Source organism: Choloepus didactylus, chromosome 14 (assembly GCF_015220235.1).
Source record: "Choloepus didactylus isolate mChoDid1 chromosome 14, mChoDid1.pri, whole genome shotgun sequence".
Classification (NCBI taxonomy): domain Eukaryota; kingdom Metazoa; phylum Chordata; class Mammalia; order Pilosa; family Megalonychidae; genus Choloepus; species Choloepus didactylus.
This window is the reverse complement of record NC_051320.1, coordinates 97,172,488-97,191,666: the sequence shown is the minus strand read 5'-3', so window position 1 is coordinate 97,191,666 and position 19,179 is coordinate 97,172,488. Positions and strand designations below refer to the sequence as shown.

General features: G+C 56.5%; 1 protein-coding gene across 3 annotated transcripts in view; it reads left to right on the top strand.

Annotated features, from left to right (window-relative positions):
• The window catches only part of TSNARE1 (t-SNARE domain containing 1), a 143,795-nt gene that overhangs the window by 50,430 nt on the left and 74,186 nt on the right, over window positions 1-19,179 (top strand). For 2 of the 3 annotated variants that reach the window (XM_037803642.1, XM_037803640.1), the window contains exons 2-4: window positions 3,460-3,583; window positions 11,677-11,826; window positions 13,189-13,686. In XM_037803642.1, coding sequence (XP_037659570.1) covers window positions 3,496-3,583; window positions 11,677-11,826; window positions 13,189-13,686 — 736 coding nt within the window. In that variant the 5' untranslated portion in view covers window positions 3,460-3,495. The remainder of the gene's footprint in view (window positions 1-3,459; window positions 3,584-11,676; window positions 11,827-13,188; window positions 13,687-19,179) is intronic. The other variant, XM_037803641.1, reaches the window with a different exon arrangement.

The window sequence follows — 19,179 nt, the reverse complement described above, 5'->3', positions numbered from 1 at the left end:
GAGAAAGTTCTCTTCTATTTCTAGTTTTCTGAATTTTTTTTTTTATCATGAAATGATGTTGGATTTTATCAAATGCCTTTTTTTCCATCAATTGAGATGATCGTGTGATTTTTTTCCCCCTTCATTCCTTGATTGATTTTCTTATGTAAAACTATCCTTGCATTTCTGGAATAAGTTCCACCAGGTCATGGTGTACATGCCAGCATTTTGTTGAGTTTCGCCTCTGTATTCATAAGGGATGTTGGTCTGTAATGTTCTTTTCTTGTGCTGTTGTTATCTGGCCATTCTGGTAATGCTGGCCTCAGAGAGTGAGTTAGGAAGTAATCTTTTCTCTTCTATTTTTTTGGAAGAGTTTGAGAAGGATTGACATTATGTCTTCTTTAAATATTTGGTAGAATTCAGCAGTGAAACCATCTGGTCCTGGACTTTTCTTTGTTGGGAGGTTTTTGATTACTGATTCAATCTCTTGTTACAGGTCTGTTGACATTTTCCATTTCCCATGTCAGATTAGACAATTTGTATATGTCTAAGAATTGTACATTTCATCTAGGTTTCCTTAGTTGTCAGCATATAATTTTTGGTCATAGTTCCCTGTTTTAGTCCTTTTTAGTTCTGTAAAACTAGCTAACATTCCTGATTTTGGTTATTTGTGCCCCTTTGTCTTTTACTTTGTCAGTCTTGCTAAAGGTTTGTAGATTTTATTGAGCTTTTCCAAAATCCAACTTTCAGTTTTGATGACTCTCTTTGTTGCTTTTCTAGTCTCTAATTCATTTATCGCTGCTCTAATCTTTATTATTTCCCGCTTTCTACTAACTGTGGGCTATTTTGCCCTTCTTGTAGTAGTGTGTTTAGCTGTGAAGTTAAGTTAATGATTTTTAATAAGTAAATTTTCCTCTGAGCACTGCCTTCGCTACATTCCATAAGTTTTGTTAGGTTGTGTTTTTGTTTTCATTTTCTCAAGATATTTCCTAATTTCCTTTGTGATTATGTCTTTGATCCATTGCTTCTTTAAATGGTATGTTGGTTAATTTGCACATATTTGTAAATTATCCAGTTTTCCTTCTGTTATTGTTTTCTAACTTTATTCCTTTGTGGTCCAAGAAGATATGGTGTATGATTTCAATATTTTTAAATATTTTAAATTTATTGAGGTCTATTCTGGAAAATGTGCCATGTGCACTTGAGAAGATTGCATATTCTGCTGTTTTTGGGAGGAGTATTCTGTGTATGTCTTATTGGATCAAATTGGTTAATAGCATGTTCAGGTCCTGTATTTCCTTAGTGATCTTCTATCAATTATTGAAAGGGGTTGTTTCAATTTGCTGAGGCTGCTGTTATGCAAAATACCAGAAATTTATTGGCTTTTATAAAGGGGGCTTATTAAGTTACAAATTTACAGTTCTAAGACCATTAAAGTGTCGAAACGAAGGCATCAACAAGGTGATACCTTCACTGAAGAAAGGCCAACGGCGTCCAGAACACCTCTGTCGTCTGGGAAGGCACGTGGCTGGCATCTGCTGGTCCTTTGCTCCTGGGCTGCGTCTCAAAATGGCTTTCTCCAGAGTGTCTCTGGGCTTCTGTCTCTCTTAGCTTCTCTCAGCTCTCTGCTTGGTTCTCCTGGAGCAATTCTCTCTAAGCATCTGGGGGTCCTTTCTTAGCTTCTCCGGGGCAAACTCTGGGCTTCATCTCTTAGCTTAGCATCTCCAAACGTCCTTCTATTTGCCATTTCCAAGTATTTCCAAGCTTCAGCATCAGCGTCGTCTCTTAGCTCTCTTAAGTACTCCGGGACACTAATCAAGATCCACCCTGAATGGGCGGGGCCCACACCTCCATGGAAATAATTTGATCAAAGGATTCCTTCCAGTAAGATTGGATTAAAAGATCATGTCTCTTCTGGGGTCCATAACAGTTTCAAACCGGCATGGTGGTGTATCCACCTATTATTATAGAACTCTCTTTTTTCCTTGAATTCTGTCAAAATTTGCTTCATATATTTTGGAGCTCTGTTGTGAGGTGCGTATACATTTATAATCATTATATCTTCCTCCTGGATTGAAACTTTTATCAATACATAATTCCTTCTTTGTCTCTTGTAATAGTTTTTGACTTAAAGTCTATTTTGTCTGAGAATAATATAGCCACTCCACTCTCTTTTGATTACTGTTTGCATGGAATATCTTTCTCACCCTCTTGCTTTCCATCTCTCTGTGTCTTTGTAGCTAAAGTAAGTTTCTTGCAGATAGCATACAGATAGAGCATGCTTTTTTATTCAATCTGTTAGTCTCTGCCTTTTAATGTGGGAGTTTAATCCATTGACATTTAAGGTGATAACTGAGAAGAAAGATTTACTTCTGCCATTTTGCTCTTTGTTTTCTGTATGTCTTGTATGTTTTTTGTTCCTCAATTACTCCCATACTCCCTCCTTTTTTGTATTCAGTTGCTTTTTTTGAAGGGTACCATTTTGATTCCCTTCTTCTTTCCTTTTCTCTATATTTTTTAGTTATTTTCTTAGTGGTTACCTTTTACTAACACAGTGAACATCTTAAACTAACAGCAGCCTAGTTTGACTAGTGCCAGCTTCTTGTCTGCAGACTCTCCCCACCGTGTGTCTCCATGCACCCCTTTATATTGTTATTGCCCGGGACTACATCCTCGTGCATTGTCTGCCCATTAACAGCTATTTATAGTGTGATTTTGCACATTTGCCTGTTGAGTCATATGGAGGGGGCAGTTACAAACCCAAAGGACGGTGATGCAGGCTTTTATACTGACCTGTGTGGATACCTTTGCTGTGTTTTCTCTTTCTTCTGATGGGTTCTGGTTACTGTTGGAGACCTTTCCTTTAGCCCGCAGGGCGCCCGTTAGCATTTCGGGTCGTGTAGGTCTTCTGCTGAAGACCTTTCTCAGCTTCTTTTTACCCCCGGCCTGGGGCTGCAGGCCCCTGGCGGAGTTGGCTGGGGTCGCCAGGGTGGCCGATGGCCACGGAGCCCAGGAGCTGAGTGGCGGGGTGACTCAACTGCGGGCAGTGGGCCCCAGCTCCCCGCCCCTCATGCTGCCTGGGACAGCAGAATGTGGGCGTGGGGTGGCCTGTGGGTGCTTGCCCCCGTGCAGGCCGGGCCCAGGCAGGACGGGTGGACTCGTGCAACCTGTGGAGAGACTCGGCCAGGCGGGGTGGGTGCCACCAGGGAGGGGGCAGAGCCTGGGTGGGAGGCTTCAGGAGCCCGCAGGAAGGCCTGCCTCTCGGGGTCCCTGTGGGGCAGTGAGGTGAGCAGAACGGCGGGCTCTATGAAGGGGCTCGGTGTGGGGGGGGTCATGGCCTCTAGGCTGGGCTGAGACTGGGGGTCGCCCTGGGGGAGGCCGCAGTGGGGCCAGGTCGTGGGGCTGGGTGGGTGTGGACTGTGTGTGCCCTGCATCTGAGCTGAACCCCTGTCCCCCCCTCTGTTTTTGTGCTTCTTCCAGCGCAGGGAGGAGGCTGGCCTCCCCTTCTGCGAGAAGATGTCCTGTGGATCCATCGCTGGTGGTGGCGGCCCGGGGAGCCGCAGCCCTTTCGGGGGACCCTCTAGAGAAGGCTATCAACCCCTAGGTAATGGCAGTGGCCGGCAGCTTGGGGGTGGGGGGAGGTAGTGGGGATGGGTGGGCGGGTGGGGTCCTCAGTGTGATGGTGCTGGGGGCGGGTTAGCTGGGTGCATCCCTTAGACCCCTGTTGCCTGTGAAGGCACCTCGAGGACGGCTGGGCCCAGCGGGGGTGCTGGGAATGGACAGAGCGGCTGGGCCCCCGCACGGGGGCAGCCACGGGTGTCTGCGTGTTTGGTGGCACTGCCGGGCTCCCGGCGTCCGGAGCTGTGGGAAGGTTCGACCTGTGACACAGGTGACTGATCTCATTTCATTTGGGTGTAGGAAGGTTGTACAGGGGGGAAACTGAGGCTCCAGGGCTACGCAGCTGGGATGAAGCAGAGCGGGAGTCCACTTCTAGATTTTCTGAGTGCAAGCCCCTGTTCCTTGCACTTTACTGAAGTGCAGGGACTGTCCTTGTGGCCGCCTGAGTGTGGCTGTCCACCGCCCTGCCCTGTCCCCCCGCTGCCCTCTGCTCTGGGCCCCGTGGTGTCACCGCTACTCCAGGCGGGCAGGCCAGCTGGGTGGCTGGGTCCCTCCTCTTGCTCCTAGCAGTGGTCAGGGAAGACCCCTGAGCCGTGGTCTGGCAGTGGGGAAGGGGATGGAATTCGGGGTCCCTGAGCTCTTTGCTTGCGTCTCCAGACCGGGCTCCCCCTGGCCGGGCCCAGGTCTCGGGTTCTGCCGTTGCTGCCGGCCCGGGGCCCCCACGCGCCTCCAGGCTGCCTCGAGGCTGCCTCGGCCTGGCCCTTCCAAGGTCCAGCCTGCGTTTCTTCCCTCACAGCCCCTCCCTGCTCCTAACTGGGGTTTGGTGCCCCAGGGGTGCCTGTCAGAGAAGCAGGCTGGGCAGGACCACCCCTGTCTGCTTGGCAGCCCCCACCTGACCCTCCCCAGCGAAGAGGACGTGGGCAGGTCTCCGGGCACGGCAGCAGGGGTGACATGAGTCCAGGTGGCCTTGGGTCTCTGCCCGGCCCAGACACGGCTCCTGCCCTCCCTGTGCTGTCATTTGGGCGCCTTCCCGCCTCCCTGGTGCCCGTGCCCAGGGCTGCCATCTGGGACGCCCAGCACCCCCCGTCCTCTGTAGGGGGTGCCTGCCTGGCGCTGGCCTGGGCCCTCCCTCCCCTGCCTCCTGCCCTGACTCTCTCCAGCAGCGTCTGGGAGCCAGGCAGGGTGCTGGAGAACAGGTGAGGCCCTGGCCCTCCAGGAGTTCGCATTCTGTCAGGAGAGAAGGTTCTGGAATGATCTGAAGTGCCAAGAAGGAAATGAAGGGGGTCCCAGGGGAGAATCTGCATGGGACAGGGAGTGATGGGCTCTTTTAGCTGAGGGGGGTGCTCGGAGAGCCCCTCTGGGGAGGTGACTGCAGTGGGGCTTAGACCACGAGCAGGACGTAACTGTGGGGAGCCCCCCGTGAACTCGGCGTGTTGAGGACGGCAGGGTTGGGTGGGGGCTGCGGGGCAGATCCTCTGTGACTGGTGGGAGGTCACAGCGCAGCTTCGTTCCGGAGCCAGAGAGAAGCCAGGGAGGGGTCAGGGAGGGGGCGATGTGCGCTGCTTTCTTTCGATGCGTGCGGGATATTGAGTAGATTCAAGGCTGTTTTATATATATGTGCGAGTGTATGTGTTTTAGACAGATGTATGGTTTAAGTATACGTGCACACGCGTCTGCATACAGGCTATGCAGCACCCTAACCGATGAGGACCCAGAGGCACAGGTGCCCCCTCCCTGCCCCTTCTCCTGCCCCTTCCCCTTGAACTGTGTAGCTGTCGCTTCCTCGGCGTCCTCCGTCGTTCGTGTTCGTGCTTTGAGCCGTGATGGAAGCCGACCCCTTGTATCGTAGTCTGGTTTAGCCGCGCTGCGCTGGGCCCTGGGCGTTGCCGCGTGTGGCTGGAATGCACACGGTTCCCTGCTGGGCTGCGTCCTTACGTGTGCGCACCGGGATGTCTGTGCTGACCCCGTGTCTGAGGGGCGCTCAGTTGTCCCCCGTCTTACACCCTCGCGGGCGATGCTGCCGAGGACATACTTGCCCGCGCTCCCTGCTGCCTGTGTCCGAGCGTGTCTCTGAGCTCTCCAGAGGGGTCTTGCGTTCCAGGGCAGTGGGCTTGTGTTTTCAGTCCCGTGAGAAGCCACCGCGCTGTCTCCAAGCGGCTGCACCGATGCCCGCTCCGGCAGCACCTGCCCCGGCAGCACCTGCCCCGGCAGCACCCACTCTGGCAGCACCTGTTCCACCAGTGCCCACCCCGGCAGCACCTGTCCTGGCAGCACCCAGTCTGGCAGCGCCCGCTCCACCGATGCCCGCCCCGGCAGCGCCCGCTCCACCGACGTCTACCCTGGCAGCGCCCGCCCCGGCAGCGCCCGCTCCACCGACGTCTACCCTGGCAGCGCCCGCCCCGGCAGCGCCCGCTCCACCAATGCCCGCCCCGGCAGCGCCCACTCCACCGACGCCTACCCTGGCAGCGCCCGCCTGTCCTCTTTGCACCTTGCTCCTGTCGGCCCCAAACCGTGTCAGTCCAGTGGGTGTGAAATGGTCTCCTCTGGTTTGAATTCACATTTCTCTGGTAACTGATGGGATTGAACATCTTTTTGTAGGTTTATTGGGCATTTGAACTATCCCTGTGCGTAACTGTTTTTGTTTAGTTTTCTCCTGGGTTTGTCTTACTCCTCCTGACTTGCAGGATTTCCTTCTGTATTCTGGGCGTGAGACCCCCGTCAGATGGACGGTCTCCAGTGTCCTCTTCTGGTTGGGGTGGCTCTTCGTTTTGGAGCCTGGTGACGAGCAGAGGTTCCCAACTGTAACAGACCCAAATGGATTGGTTGATTCTGTTGGTGTCTGTAGTTTTCTGTTTCGTCTGACACGTTGCACACGAGATGACACTGCCCTTCACGTTCCTCTAATGGGCCTGTCACTTGTTTCCCACACTTTAGCCTTTACTCCCCTGGCCTGACTCCTGGGTGTGGCTGAGGAGCAAATGGTCCCAGGGCTCTGTATCGAAAATTCTGTCCCTTTCCTGTAGACTTACAACGTCAGCTCTGCGATAAAGAAAGTTTCCATAGAGGTTCTCCTGGTCAGTTTTATTTATTCCTGTCTCCAAATCCGTCTTAGTGTCCGTAGCTTTGTTGTAATTTTTGATACTTTTTAGGACAAGCTGCCCTACCTTATTTTCCTACAGGAACATGTTGCCCATTTTTGGCCCTTTTTGTTCAACATAAATTTCAAAATCACCTGGCCAAACTGTCGGGTTGGGGCCACTTTACACCCCCCAGGTTAGTGTGGGGGAATCGGCATCTTCATCTTCCTCACCCTTCCAAGCCGTGCACTTCTGTGCCTGTTTATTGGGTCTTCTTTAGTCTCTTTCAGCAAAGTTTTATAATTTTCTCCATAAATATCTTACAAATCTTTTGTCAAACTTATTCTAGCAAAAGTAAAATAAACATGTATTTTGCTGCTGATTATAGATGGTACCACATGCCCAAGTGTTTGCTGCTGGTGCACACAATTGTTTATTTAAAGCGAAGTCCAGAGACTTTACTTCTTTATTAAATATTTTGTTTTTTTAACTATCTAAATATGGAAAATTCCAAACATATGTAAGTGGGCGGGTAGCGCAGGGACCCCGGGGCTCCCCACTCACCCCACTGCGCCTCAGCCCGCGACCAGGCTGGCTTCGTTCGTGCCCACACGCGTTTGCCCTTCCGGATCGTTCCGAATTAAATTCCAGACAGCAGGTCACCTTGCCTGTGAGTGGGACTTCTTTGTAGCCTGGCCAGAATCCCTTTATAATCCCAAAAACTTAGCAGCAAACATCAGTATCTGCCATTCACATTTTGGTTGTGTTGTAAATTACATGGTTCTCTTACAGTTGATTGTCTGAATCAAGGTCCGAATAAGACCCACGTACTGAGGTCGGACGCTGCCGTAGGAGCGTCTTTTCATCTCAGTTCCCCTCCGCTGGCCTTTTTTTCCCTCTATTTCAAACTTTATTTGTTGAAAAAAAATTTTTTTCCTGTAGAGTGTAATTGATTTTTGCCTAGTGATTATGTATCTAGTCATTTTGCTGGATTCTTTTGATTAATTGGAATACCTTGTAGATTCTTTCGAGTTTTCTGTATTTAGGCAGTATCATTTGTGAATGAGTTTTTTCTCTTCTAATCCTTTCACGTTTTCTTTCTTTTCCCTGCCTCCCTGAGCTGGCTGGAACCTGTAGTGGTGATTATATTCTTTATGAGTTTATGGAAAAATGGACATGTGTGTTCCTTGAATGTTTCTGAGATTTTGCTGTAAAACTGTCCAGGCCTAATAGTTTTGTTTTGTGGAAAGATTTCTGACCCCCAGTTCAAGCTCTATGTGTCAGGTGCTGCTCGGAGCCCGTGGCCTCTCCTGGCCAAGCGTGGCGCCGGGCAGTGCTGTGCGGAGGGTGGCAGGTGGGCCCCGGAGTGGCTGCCCGCGGTGCCTCGAGCGGCCCTGGCCGTCTGATGTGGGCCTGGCCGGAGCCTGTGTCGCTGGGGCGTGAGGGTGTCGCAAATGCACACCCTCCACTGGGGCCAGGACGCGTCAGCCTTCGCTGCGGCTACGGGGTGGTGGAGGTGGTTTTGTTATTATCCGTGTTGACATGTCTGCATCGTGTCCTCTTTTTTATTTACTCCTAATGTGATTTTTCTGTGCCTTCTCTATTTTTTTTCTTTTTAAATCATTATTGATAGACGTGGCCGTTTTGTAACTCTTTACAGAGAACGGGCCTTTGCCTTGGTTGAGCCTTTCTCTTACCTGTTGGTTTTTAGATTTAATTCCATATTTTTACTATTTTCTTCCTCCTTTCTTGGAGTTGATGCTGTTTTATTTTTCTAGCTCCCAAGTTGGATGCTTACCTCAATAACATTTGGTTTTTATTCTGTTATCCTGAAAGCGTTTACAATGATAGTTTGAAATAATCACTGCTTTAGTTGAACATCACACATTTTAAATTTAAAGTATTTTTGTTATTGCTCAGTTCTTAATGTTTTCTAATTTCCATTATAATTTCTTCTTTGACCCACAAGTTATTTAGGCATGTATTTCATAATTTCCAAATATCTGTATTTTTTTCTAGTTGTCTTTTAGGAATTATTTCTAAATTAATTGCATTTTGGTTAGAAAACAGACTGTATTATCCTGGTTTGTTGAGAAGTGTTGAGGCAGGGGGCTTATTTTGGGAGCCTGGTTCAGTGTTTCCATCTGTAGGAGTTACAGTGACGGCCAAAACCCTCAAGGGGCTTAGCGTGCGTTGGGGAAATAGGGTAAAACTGTAGGAAGCCACTAGACCCCAAGACTTTTCTGTTCAGGAGCCAGAGCTTTGCAGAGAACAAAGCAGCCTCTCTGCCCTGGAGGGGCTTCTGGAGGGGCTTCTAGGGGGCTTCTGGGGGCGGCAGGGCTCAGACTGAGCCTTGAAGGTGGGTGAGAGTGGAGAGGCCTTCCCGGCAGGACGCTGGGGTCTGTCCTGCCCATGGTGAGTCGAGGCAGCTGTCACCTGCCCGGTGGCTGCCGCGGGGCCTGGCCGTTGGCAGGTGGCTTGGCACTCGTGGTCACCCTGGAGGAGTCCTGCAGGCCCCAGGGTCCGTCTCCATCATGGGCTCTTGGACAAATGCAGCCCAGAGCCCCTGGCAGATAGCTGACATAGGAATCACTCGAGTCAATAGAAAGGGTCCCCAGCTCTCCCCGACAGCGGGCGAGGAGGGTACAGATGGCTGCCAGGTCTGGGGAAACTAGTTGGCTCCCCGCCACCAGGGGTGTGGGGGGAAAGAGCAGCCGGAGGCCGTCGCTCACCTCGAGGGCCCTGGGAAGCCCCAGGAGGGGCAGTGCTGGCGAGTGGTGTGAGGCCCCACCGTGTCCGGGAGCATCCGGAGGGAAAGGGGCCGTGCGTCTCAGGACGCGGACACCCCCCTCTTGGCCCAGGCTTCCCATTGGACTTGGGGTTCGGAGGTGATCGGGGATCAGGGCAGGGTGCTCGCTGCAGCCGGGCTTGTGGGAGCAGGAACTGGGGAGCTGCCCGCGTCGTGCTCTAGGGAAGTGACTGAGTAGATGACGGTACGCGGCAGAGTCCTTTGCAGTCATTGAAATCGCGTCGTGGAAGGCCCCGGGGTGACCTCCGTCCACGTTCGTGACATGATCATGAATGTGGTCGAGGAACTAAGCAAAACCAGGCGTGCGCCAGTGCGACTGTAAGACCACGGCCAGCCCGGGCAGCAGGACTTACTTCTGGTTGCCGTGGTTGCAAATCATCTTCATTTCTCTCTTTATAAACAGTCTGTATTTTAACATTTTTCTGTAATTTCTACTGATCAGAAGCAAATGGTAAATGTCGCAGGCCTGCCCCTTTCCCCCAGGTTCAAGGTGGGCGGACCTGGCTGCCCTCCCCCAGGTGCCTGGGTGGTGAGTTGGACGAAAGGGAGGTGGGTGGGGGCCTGGGTGCCAGGAGCTTGGCCGACGTGGCAGCCCCGCAGCGAGGGCGTCGGGCACCAGCTGGGCCTGCGGGCTCTCAGCTGCCCCGGGGGGCGGGGTGGGGGTGGGGCCTCCCCTCTGCTCCCAGGACCCATCAGTTGCTGCCCGGACCCCCCTCTGCCCTGGGCTTGCTGGCATAGACCAAGTGCCCAGGCAGGGTTCCGTGAATGAATGAAGGAAGGAAGGAAGAAATGCATGGTTGTTTTGTGAGCCTTCTGCTTGGTCTCTGGAGTGAGCTCCCACATCGCTGCAGCCTGGGTGCCCCCATCAGCCGTTGGCGAGCGAGGGCCTGGGGAACCGGTGGGGGTCTGTCCCTGCAGCGGGTGGCATTCTCGGCACCCTCTCTGCTCTGGCCCTCTCCCTCCCGTCTCCCCTCCCCCAGCCCGGAACTGGGGGGCTGTGGCTGGGTTCCAGGGGGAGATGCTGGGTCCTGGAGGGGCTGCTTTCTCCACGTCTGCGGAGCCCACGAGGCTGCTGGCTGCCAGTGTTTTGGGGCGTCCTGCCTGGAGGCAGGAGGGTGGTTGGGGTGGCTTTTTGGGCCTCTCCCAGCCCAGGGGCGAGGTGGGCTGGTGTCCAGGCTGGGAGCTCTTGGCTGTCCTTCCCTGCGAATCGCGCTGGGCTGACGTGCCCCCACGGGGGACACAGAGTGAGCTGGACGGGGCATCACGGCGGCCGGGAGCATCGACGTAAAGGGCTTTTTCAAAGAGCTGCTGCCTCAGGCGAGCTCGGCAGTGGGACGTGGCCAGGGACAGGCTGTGCCAGCCCAGGGACTTGGCAGAGGCCATGGGTGTGCCCAGTGGTCCCATCAGCTGTGTCACCATCACCCCTGAAGCCGTCTTTGAAACTGCTTGCTACTGCACTTGAGAGAGACCCCGGAGAGAGCAGGGTCCCCTGGAGAAGGGGGGCCCGGCCTTGTGTCTGGACTCTGAGGTTCCCACGTGCATTGAGGGGTGTCTCTGGGCTCCAGGGACCTTCAGCGTTTCCATAAGGCGCATCTCGGGATGGATTTCAGTAAAGCGGGCTCAAGGCACGTTTTCTGAATAAACTGTCGTTGCTAAAGCAACAGTTAAGACGTGTTCTCCCTGGGGCCTGAGCCCACTCCTGGTCCTGCTGGAAGCTCAGGAGAGAAGGAGAGAGGCCGAGCCAGCACCTGGAGCCAGGGGATCCCCAGCCGTGCGTGGTGAGGGGCATGGGGTCCCTTCACTTCCAGTATGTCATAGAACAATAAAATGGTGTCGTGCTTGGATGTTGCAACGATTTCAAATTCCCATAAAAGAGTTTTGACACGTTTTCATTTGTGGCAGAGGGTAACGGCAGTCAAAGGACCCGCCTTGTCCGTGGCCATGTGGGGGGGCCTGTCCTGGGGGGTTTCATCTTAGTTTGAAATTCCCTTTTGGAAGAACTGCAGTTCAGATAAGTTTCTGAACATCTAAAATTCTGACTCTGCTGGCAGAGCCATGGCAGTCAAGGGTGGCTTCCTGGAGGAGGTGGGCATGGAGTGACTGGAGGGCCCCAGGCTGCTGCTGTCCACCGTGCCCTGAGCAGCTCGTGCCAGGGCTGGCTGGGAGTAATCGTGCTGTCCTTGCTGTCCGTAGAGTGCGCTAAGTGTTGGAGCGAGTACGGAATCCGCCATTTCCCCTGCCCAGCGCCCGAGAGCAGCCTGCAGGACCGCCGTGCAGGGGAGGACCGGGAAGGCGACGTGGGGCCGGCAGGCATGCCCAGAGGCCTGCAGGCCAGGAGGCGAGGTACTTCCCTTGGGTGCTGGGTCGGGGGAGTCCCGGGATGGCCACCCCACCTGCTGAACCCTCACGGGGGAGAGGCCCGTGAGCAGGAGCTGGCACAAAGCCCAGGGGCTCAGGCTGGGGTGCCCAGAAGCACCGAGGAGAGGAAGGAGGAGGCTGGAGTGGGGGGTTCCCCCCAGCCTTTCTCCTTGCGGAGCGGATGTGGATGGTGTGGTTGCTGGGTGGTGACAGGAGGGTGGCTTGTGACAGCTCATCCTGCCTGAGGCCCCTGGGCTCCACGGGAGGGGCCAGCTCATGCCAGGGGTCTTGACCAACTCCACTGGCTCCTGTGCCCCAGGCTTCTGGTGGAGGGGCTGGTGGGAGGGGTGCTGGCTGCTGGTGCATGACTCAGGAGGGGTTGGGCGAGACAGGACCACAGATGGGCTCTTCGGTGCCTCCCGGGAGCTGGGGATCCAGAGGCGGGAGGCCAGGATGGCTGCTTGCTCTGGATGCTTCTCCCTGGAGGTGGGGGCCTTTCAGTGTGCTGTGGAGGGGTGCACTGGAGGGCCCAGCTGATGGGCATGCAGCCCCGTCTCCCGGTAACCCCCTCAGGTGGGGAGCCCAGCTTCACCCCTGTGATGCTTCAGAGTGGGGGGTGCCCCCACTCTGGGGAGACCTGGCTCTGCCTTCTGGAAGTCGTGGTCTGATTGGCGACAGGCACCCGTTTGAGTAGCAGCCTAGAGAAACACCTGACCTTGGCACTGTGCTGGCCCAGCCCAGAGAGCCCCCTGTGAGTGGAGGGGGGCACGGAGTGGGGCACGGATGGGCAGCCCCCAGCCCCTCCTCTGCTCACTTCCCGGAAGGGGAAGCCGCAGCCAGCAGGCCCCGGGCTCTCCAGGCCATGCAGCGTGACACGAAGGCCAGGTGGCCAGGGCTCGGGACCTCCTGGAGGGGCAGGGCATCTTCCCAGTGAGCCCATGGGGCCGACCCTGGGCTGGGCACGTGCCCTGGCCCCAGAGGACCCTCTCCCTGGGGTCCTGGCCTGAGACCAGGAGGTGGGTGAAGAGGGGCCCAGGGCTGGCTGCCCCACGTGTCCCGGCCCCGGTGTCCTGTGGCTGCTGGGGCAGTGGGCAGGGTCAGTGAAGCCCTGCTTTGGGGCGGGGACACAGGCGCCCAGGAGGCTGAGTGCTGGCCGCAGGGCACCCGGCAGGGCAGGGCAGAGCCGGGACGTGAACCTGGCCGCCGGGCACCCAGCATGGAGGGGTGAGACTGGGTGAGGGCCACGGTCCTCTGAAGCCAAAGCCCGAGAGGAGGCGCCCAGCGAGCCGACGGAGCAGCTGTCTCCACCAGGGCCCCTTAACCCCCCGCCTTGTGGTGCCTTTCCAGGGCCAGCTGTCACCCCCGAAGGCCGCCGGCCTCTGGAGCCCCCCGTGCCGCCCGCCGCCGGCCCGAGGAAGGACCCGGTGGCTGGGCCCCGTGGCCGCGTGGCCGGCGCCGCCCGCGCCAAGAAGAGGAAGCCCAACTTCTGCCCGCAGGAGACGGCGGTGCTGGTGGCCGAGGTGAGCCAGCACCACCAGCTGCTGTTCGGCTCGGGGCTGCTGAGGGCCGCGCCCGCCCGCAAGTACCGCATGTGGGGCCGCATCCTGCAGGCCGTGAACGCGCTGGGCTACTGCCGCCGCGACGTCGGCGACCTCAAGCACAAGTGGCGCGACCTGCGTGCCGTGGTGCGCCGCAAGCTGGGCGGCCTCCGCGCCGCTGCCCCTGGCCCCGGCACTGACCCCGGGCCCCCGGCCCCGACCCTCACGCCCGTGGAGCAGGTGGTGGCCGAGACCTTCTCCTGCCAGGCCCTGCGCCCCGAGGGCCTCGGCCCGGAGCCCCGGACAGGTGAGTGCCCGCCCCGCTGCCCGCTGCAGGCCCGGGTCCTTCTCCCTGCCCGCGCCTCGGCCGCCAGCGCTGGCCCCCAAACCCTCCCCTCCTCCTCCTCCCCCTCCCTCCTCCTCCCTCCCCCTCTTCCCCCTCCCCTTCCTCTCCCTCTCCCTCCTCCCCCCTCTCCCTCCTCCTCCCCCTCCTCCCCCTGCCCTCTCCTCCCCTCCTTCCCGTCTTTTCCCTCCCCCTCCTCCCCCTCCTCCCCCTCCTTCTCCCCGCTTCTCCCCTTCCTCCACCTCCTCTTTCTATTCTAATCCCCTTCTCTTTGTCATCATCATCCCTACCTTTGTCTGGGTCAGTCTTGTTCGCTCGTTCCCTTACTCCATTCACTCACTCACTAATGCGCCTGTGTGTCTATCTGTCCATCCACCCACCCACCCATGTGTTTAGCAGACATTTCTAAAGTACCAAGGGGGCTTCAGAAGAAGTGTTGACTTCCCGCTTGGCTCTTGCCTTCGCCCTCCTGGCTTACCCTGTCCGAGTGGAGGGCTGAGCACCTAGTGCCCGCTGTAGGAAATGCCTCTTATGCTGCAGCCCCATGTGTCCACACACAGCTGAACCGGAAGCTTATGGAACAGCGCTTGCCCTTCTACTGTGCTGGTTTTTCTATTTTATTCTGTTCTTTGTTGCTCTGCTCTGCCTTATCCTATCTTTTCCTTTCCTTTCCAGCGTTAGTGTTGCTGGTGGTGACTTCCTGTGTTGATGTTATGACCCGGGTTTCAAATCTGCAGTTGGAGACACATGCTCGTTTGACATCCCGAGGGGCCCTGGGAAGCTGCTGGTCTTGCCTGGAGATGCCCTGCTGGGTGGATGGTGGCCTGCGAGGGGAAGGGTGGCCCTGGGATCCTTCAGGGCCTTTGTGGCACCCTGGAGGCCTGGGCAGGGCCCTTCTCACATGGGCTGTCCTCGCAGGGGTGCCTTTCCCCCTGGGGGTCTGTCCTCCTGGGAGGCTGACTGAGGTCAGGGTGGGCCTGGTGCCTGGGGGCTCAGTGTGTGGTGGGGAGCCTGGACAGGTGCTGAGGAATGGGTGCAGCCCACCCCCAGGGCTGTGGCCCTGAGGCCACACTCAGACAGCAAGGATGTGTGTGTGACGCCGGTGCAGCAGCAGCCACCTCAGCAGCAGGAGAGCTGGACAAGGATGGTAGATGGTGGCCCTGTGCATTGCACTTCAGTGTCTTGGGGATGAGGGCAGTGTTCCACCCTGGAGGCTGCCCAGAGAGATCCTCCCATCTGGGGTCAGATGGGGTCCCTGGAGTACGGGACTCCCATAGGTTGGGCAGGATTCTCAAGATGCCAGCTGGGATCTGTGCCCGTGCCTGACCCTAGCTGGGTGGGCACTGGGGTGTGTGCCCCCCTGGGCAAGGCAAAGCCGATGGAGCCCCGAGAACATCCTGGGCAGGCATCCACAGCCTCCACCTGGACAAAGGGCGGGCCTCTTAGTCCCCGTCGGCAAGGACAGGACCCCTAGATCCCCTGGGATCTGGCCTCACTGCAGAAGAGTGCCCGGTTGTCATTTCTGGCAGTGGCTGGGAGAAGCAGCTGTATCCAAAGGCACTACTTGTGCTGTTGAGCAGAACCCCATCTTCAGCCCCAAGGACCCCTGTCTTTGCTTGGCATTGTGCAAGGACTGTGGTCACTTCCCTAAAGGCTGTGGCCGTGGCTCAGGTGTCACTCTGGGTGGGGCCAGATGGCCTCAGGAGGAGGCCGGTGGTCATGTTCAAGGGTGGGGTGATGATGAGGGAAGGTGGGTGATTATGGGGTGATGATGGCGTGATGACAGGGTGACGATGGAGTGGTGATGGAGTGAGATGGGGTGGTGATGGGATGATGGTGGGTGATGGTGGGTGATGAGAGGGTATGGGGTGATGATGGGGTGATGAGGGTGATGGTGGGTGATGGGGTGATGAAGGGGTGATGACAGGGTGATGATGGGATGAGGGGGGTGATGGTGGGTTATGGTGGGTTTCAGTAGGTGATGGGGTGATGCTTGGTGATGATGGGTGATGGTGAGGTGATGAAGGGGTGATGAAGGGATGATGATGGGTGATGATAGGGTGATGATGGGTCACAGGGTGATGGGGTGATAGGGTGATGGTGATGATGGGATGATAATGGGGTGATGGTGGGTGATGGAGTGATGGGGTGATGGTGGTGATGGTGATGGTGGGTGATGGTGGGGTGATGGGGTGATGATGGGGTGATGGGTGATGATGGGGTGATAATGGGGTGATGGGTGACGGAGTGATGGGGTGATGGTGGTGATGGTGATGGTGGGTGATGGTGGGGTGATGGGGTGATGATGGGATGATGGGTGATGATGGGGTGATAATGGGGTGATGGTGGTGATGTTGTGATGGGGTGATGGGGTGATGGTGATGGTGGGTAGTGGTTGGGTAATGGTGGGTGATGGTGGTGGTGGGGCTGTGGGGGTGCCTCAGAGGACTTCTGCTGTCCTGGGGCCGTGGGCTCGTCTGCCTTGGCTTTGGCCCGGAGAAGCCCTTCTCCCTCCCTGCAGGATCTGGGTGGGCTTCCTGGTGCGTCAGGCAGGCTGTTGGTGAGGAGTGTTCTGGAGGTTGTGCTGGGTAGGGGAAGCTGTATTTATTGTACCGGGGACAGCCTGGGCAGTGGCTGATTAGAGACCCAGCCCTCGGTTGTTAGCACAGGGCGTGGCCCAGAGGAGGGCATGGTGCCGGCTGGCCGGGTGGTGGAGTGGCTGATGAACAGTGACATTCCTGTGGTGGCCACGGTGTGGGTGGAGGTGGAGGAGGCAGTGCTGGGGAGAAGGCGGGGCAGGGCCGGGGCCCCTCTGTCCCCCTCTGGCTCACCTCGTCCTGTGTCCGAGGGCCTCGGTTGCCTGGCCTCACGTGGCCACACCTGTGCCTTCCGTCCTCGGCTGGGGCCCAGGGCCACACTCCTCGGGCCTGGATCTGGGGCCTGGGTCTGGGGTCTGGAGCACCAGGGGTGGAGGGCGGGTTCAGGTGCTGAGGTCAGAGTGCTGCTCTGCCAGCCCTCCCAGGTGATATCCCTCAGGTCTCACAGCCTCCTCATTCCCCTGAACCCATCGAGGATTGGTCTTTATTTTTCATTAATAAAACCTTTTTGCCCTTGCCATGGCAGGAGATCTGGGTACCGGATTGTCACTCAGTCTGAGACCCTGTTCTGGGTGCACATAAGGGTGTGTGTGTCAGGGGCACAGGAGGGGCAGGGGTGGGGGTCTCGGGGTCACTCTGACTGGGCCCTGCCCTCAGTCAGTCCCCACGTGTCATTTGAACCCCTCCTCTGGGTCGGGCCTGGCGTCTGAGAGCTATGAGGACAGAGAACAGCGACAGGCCATCCTCCGGGAGCTGTGGGCGAGCTGCTGAGCAGGATGGGGGCTTGACAGTGTTCAAACACCAGGGGTTGTAGACATTGGGAGAGACTGAAACTGGGGGGCTGGGGGCAGAGTAAGAATGTACCACTTTGTGAAGACCTCTTCCTTCCAGGTAGATGAGTTGAATTCTCAGGGTATATCTCTAATTCCCTCCCTAGTTTTAGATTTTGAAACAGGGTCCAGAAAACGCTTTAAGGAATGTAAAACACAAAATGGAAGCAGACACATCTCTTGGGCCAGGAGCCACCACATACCAGCGTTCCCTTCTCCAATGCCAAACCCCACGCCTCGTGGGTATCCTTGTCTGCAGGGGTGGGTGGGGACACCTGAGCTCCAGGTGTGTTGGTGGGACATGGCCTTCTGGAGGTTTCCAAACCCTGGCTGCATGCTGGCTGGGGCTGGCGGAGCCCTGGGATCCCCAAGACTGAGAGCCAGAAGATCCTCTGCACCCCAGACAACGGGATGCTGAGGTAGAAAGCAGCCACATGGCTAGAACCCAGCCCAGAACTCTCCTGGCCCTCAGGTGGGGCCCTCTGTCCTGGTTGATGGTCACATCTCAGCGTCCTCCCCCACCTACTGTTCCTTCGGTCCTTCCTGAGTTTGTGGGTGGATTCATGTCTTTAATGTGGGTGGCAGGGCTCCAGGATGCACCACATGTGTCCTCACGGGGAGGGGACTGAAGGAGAGCTTCCACATGGGCAGGCCGCCTGGCCATGTTCATTAATTCAGCCGTTCTTCCTCTCCCTCCCTCCATGTTTATCGAGGCCACCGTGCGCTAAGGCCCAGGCCCTGTGCTGGGAGGGGGCATGCACACTGAGAGGTGTCGGGTGCCGTCCCTGCCCTGGAATAGAGCTCTGGAAGGAACCGCTGTGAGCAGACAGCGGTGACAGAGCAGGAGGTGTGTTCCACTGAAGGGTGGCGGGAGAGGTGCGGGAGACAGGTTCAAGCGGTGATACCCGCTTGGGAAGAAACTAGGGGGAGGAAGGCGGGGACGGTGCCACAGAAAAAGGAACATTGGGGCTGCGTCTTAAGGAGTGTGGGGGTTTGCTAGAATGTTACTCCATGGAAAATGAGCAGGTCACAGTTGAGAATTTCTATACTCACAAGGGAGTAAAGCACCATGAGCATGATCAGCGAAATAAGAGCAGAAACAGCCCCCTACCCCAAAGAGATATGCATGGGCAGTAAACTGTTGAACCAATTAGAACTTCTAGGAGTGACTGAGATTCTTGAAATAAAAGGCAAGAAGACCTGGGAAGCCATAGAGTGCTTTGGCCAATGAGGAGGACAGGTGGGGGTGCCATGGGTTGTGTGGAGGGTGGGGGGCTCTCAAGAGGAGGACTGATGGGGGCCCTGGACATCGGGCCGTGTGGCCTCAGTGGACCCTCATCTGCTGCTCAAGGGGGTCTCTGGAGATCTTAGAGCAGGGAGGTGGCACATGCATTTCTATATTTTTTAGTAGCATTTTTCCAGACTAGAAGTCATATATGTTTGCAGAAGGAAATTTGCAAAGGGATCAGGGAGAGAAGGAAAACCCCATGACCCACACCCAGGGATCACCATTGTTTGTGTTTGGATGTATTTTGCTCCATTCATTTTCCTGCAATTAGAGACGCTTTTGGATCAGGGCAGGCAGTGGGTGTCATGGGGGACACTGGTGCCAGAGTCCGGGGAAGGCGGTCAGGGAGGGTGTGGGGCCTGGGGAGGGTCCCGGGGTCCCTATCCCCACTTAATGTCAGGCCCATGGTAAGGGGAGGCTGGGTGGGTGTGGGGGCATCGTGCATGGGGGGTTGGGGCTCTGGCGGTGGAGTCACTGCCTCCTGTAGCTCCTGTCCTCTCCCCCAGCCCTGCGGCCTCCGGTCTCCCCTGTGCCAGCGCTGGCTGACTATGGAGACCCCTGGGGTGGCTGCAGGGCTCGTGGAACCATTGAGCCCAGGGCCAGGAGGGCTTTAGGATGGCCAGGTCAAAGGTCAGAGCCTCACTGCCGCGGGGGACATGTGGCCCAGAGGGGCTGGTCCCAGTCAGGCGGGTCCTTAGTGGTTGGGTGGGCATGGGCCTGGCTTTGGTGGATACTCGGGAGA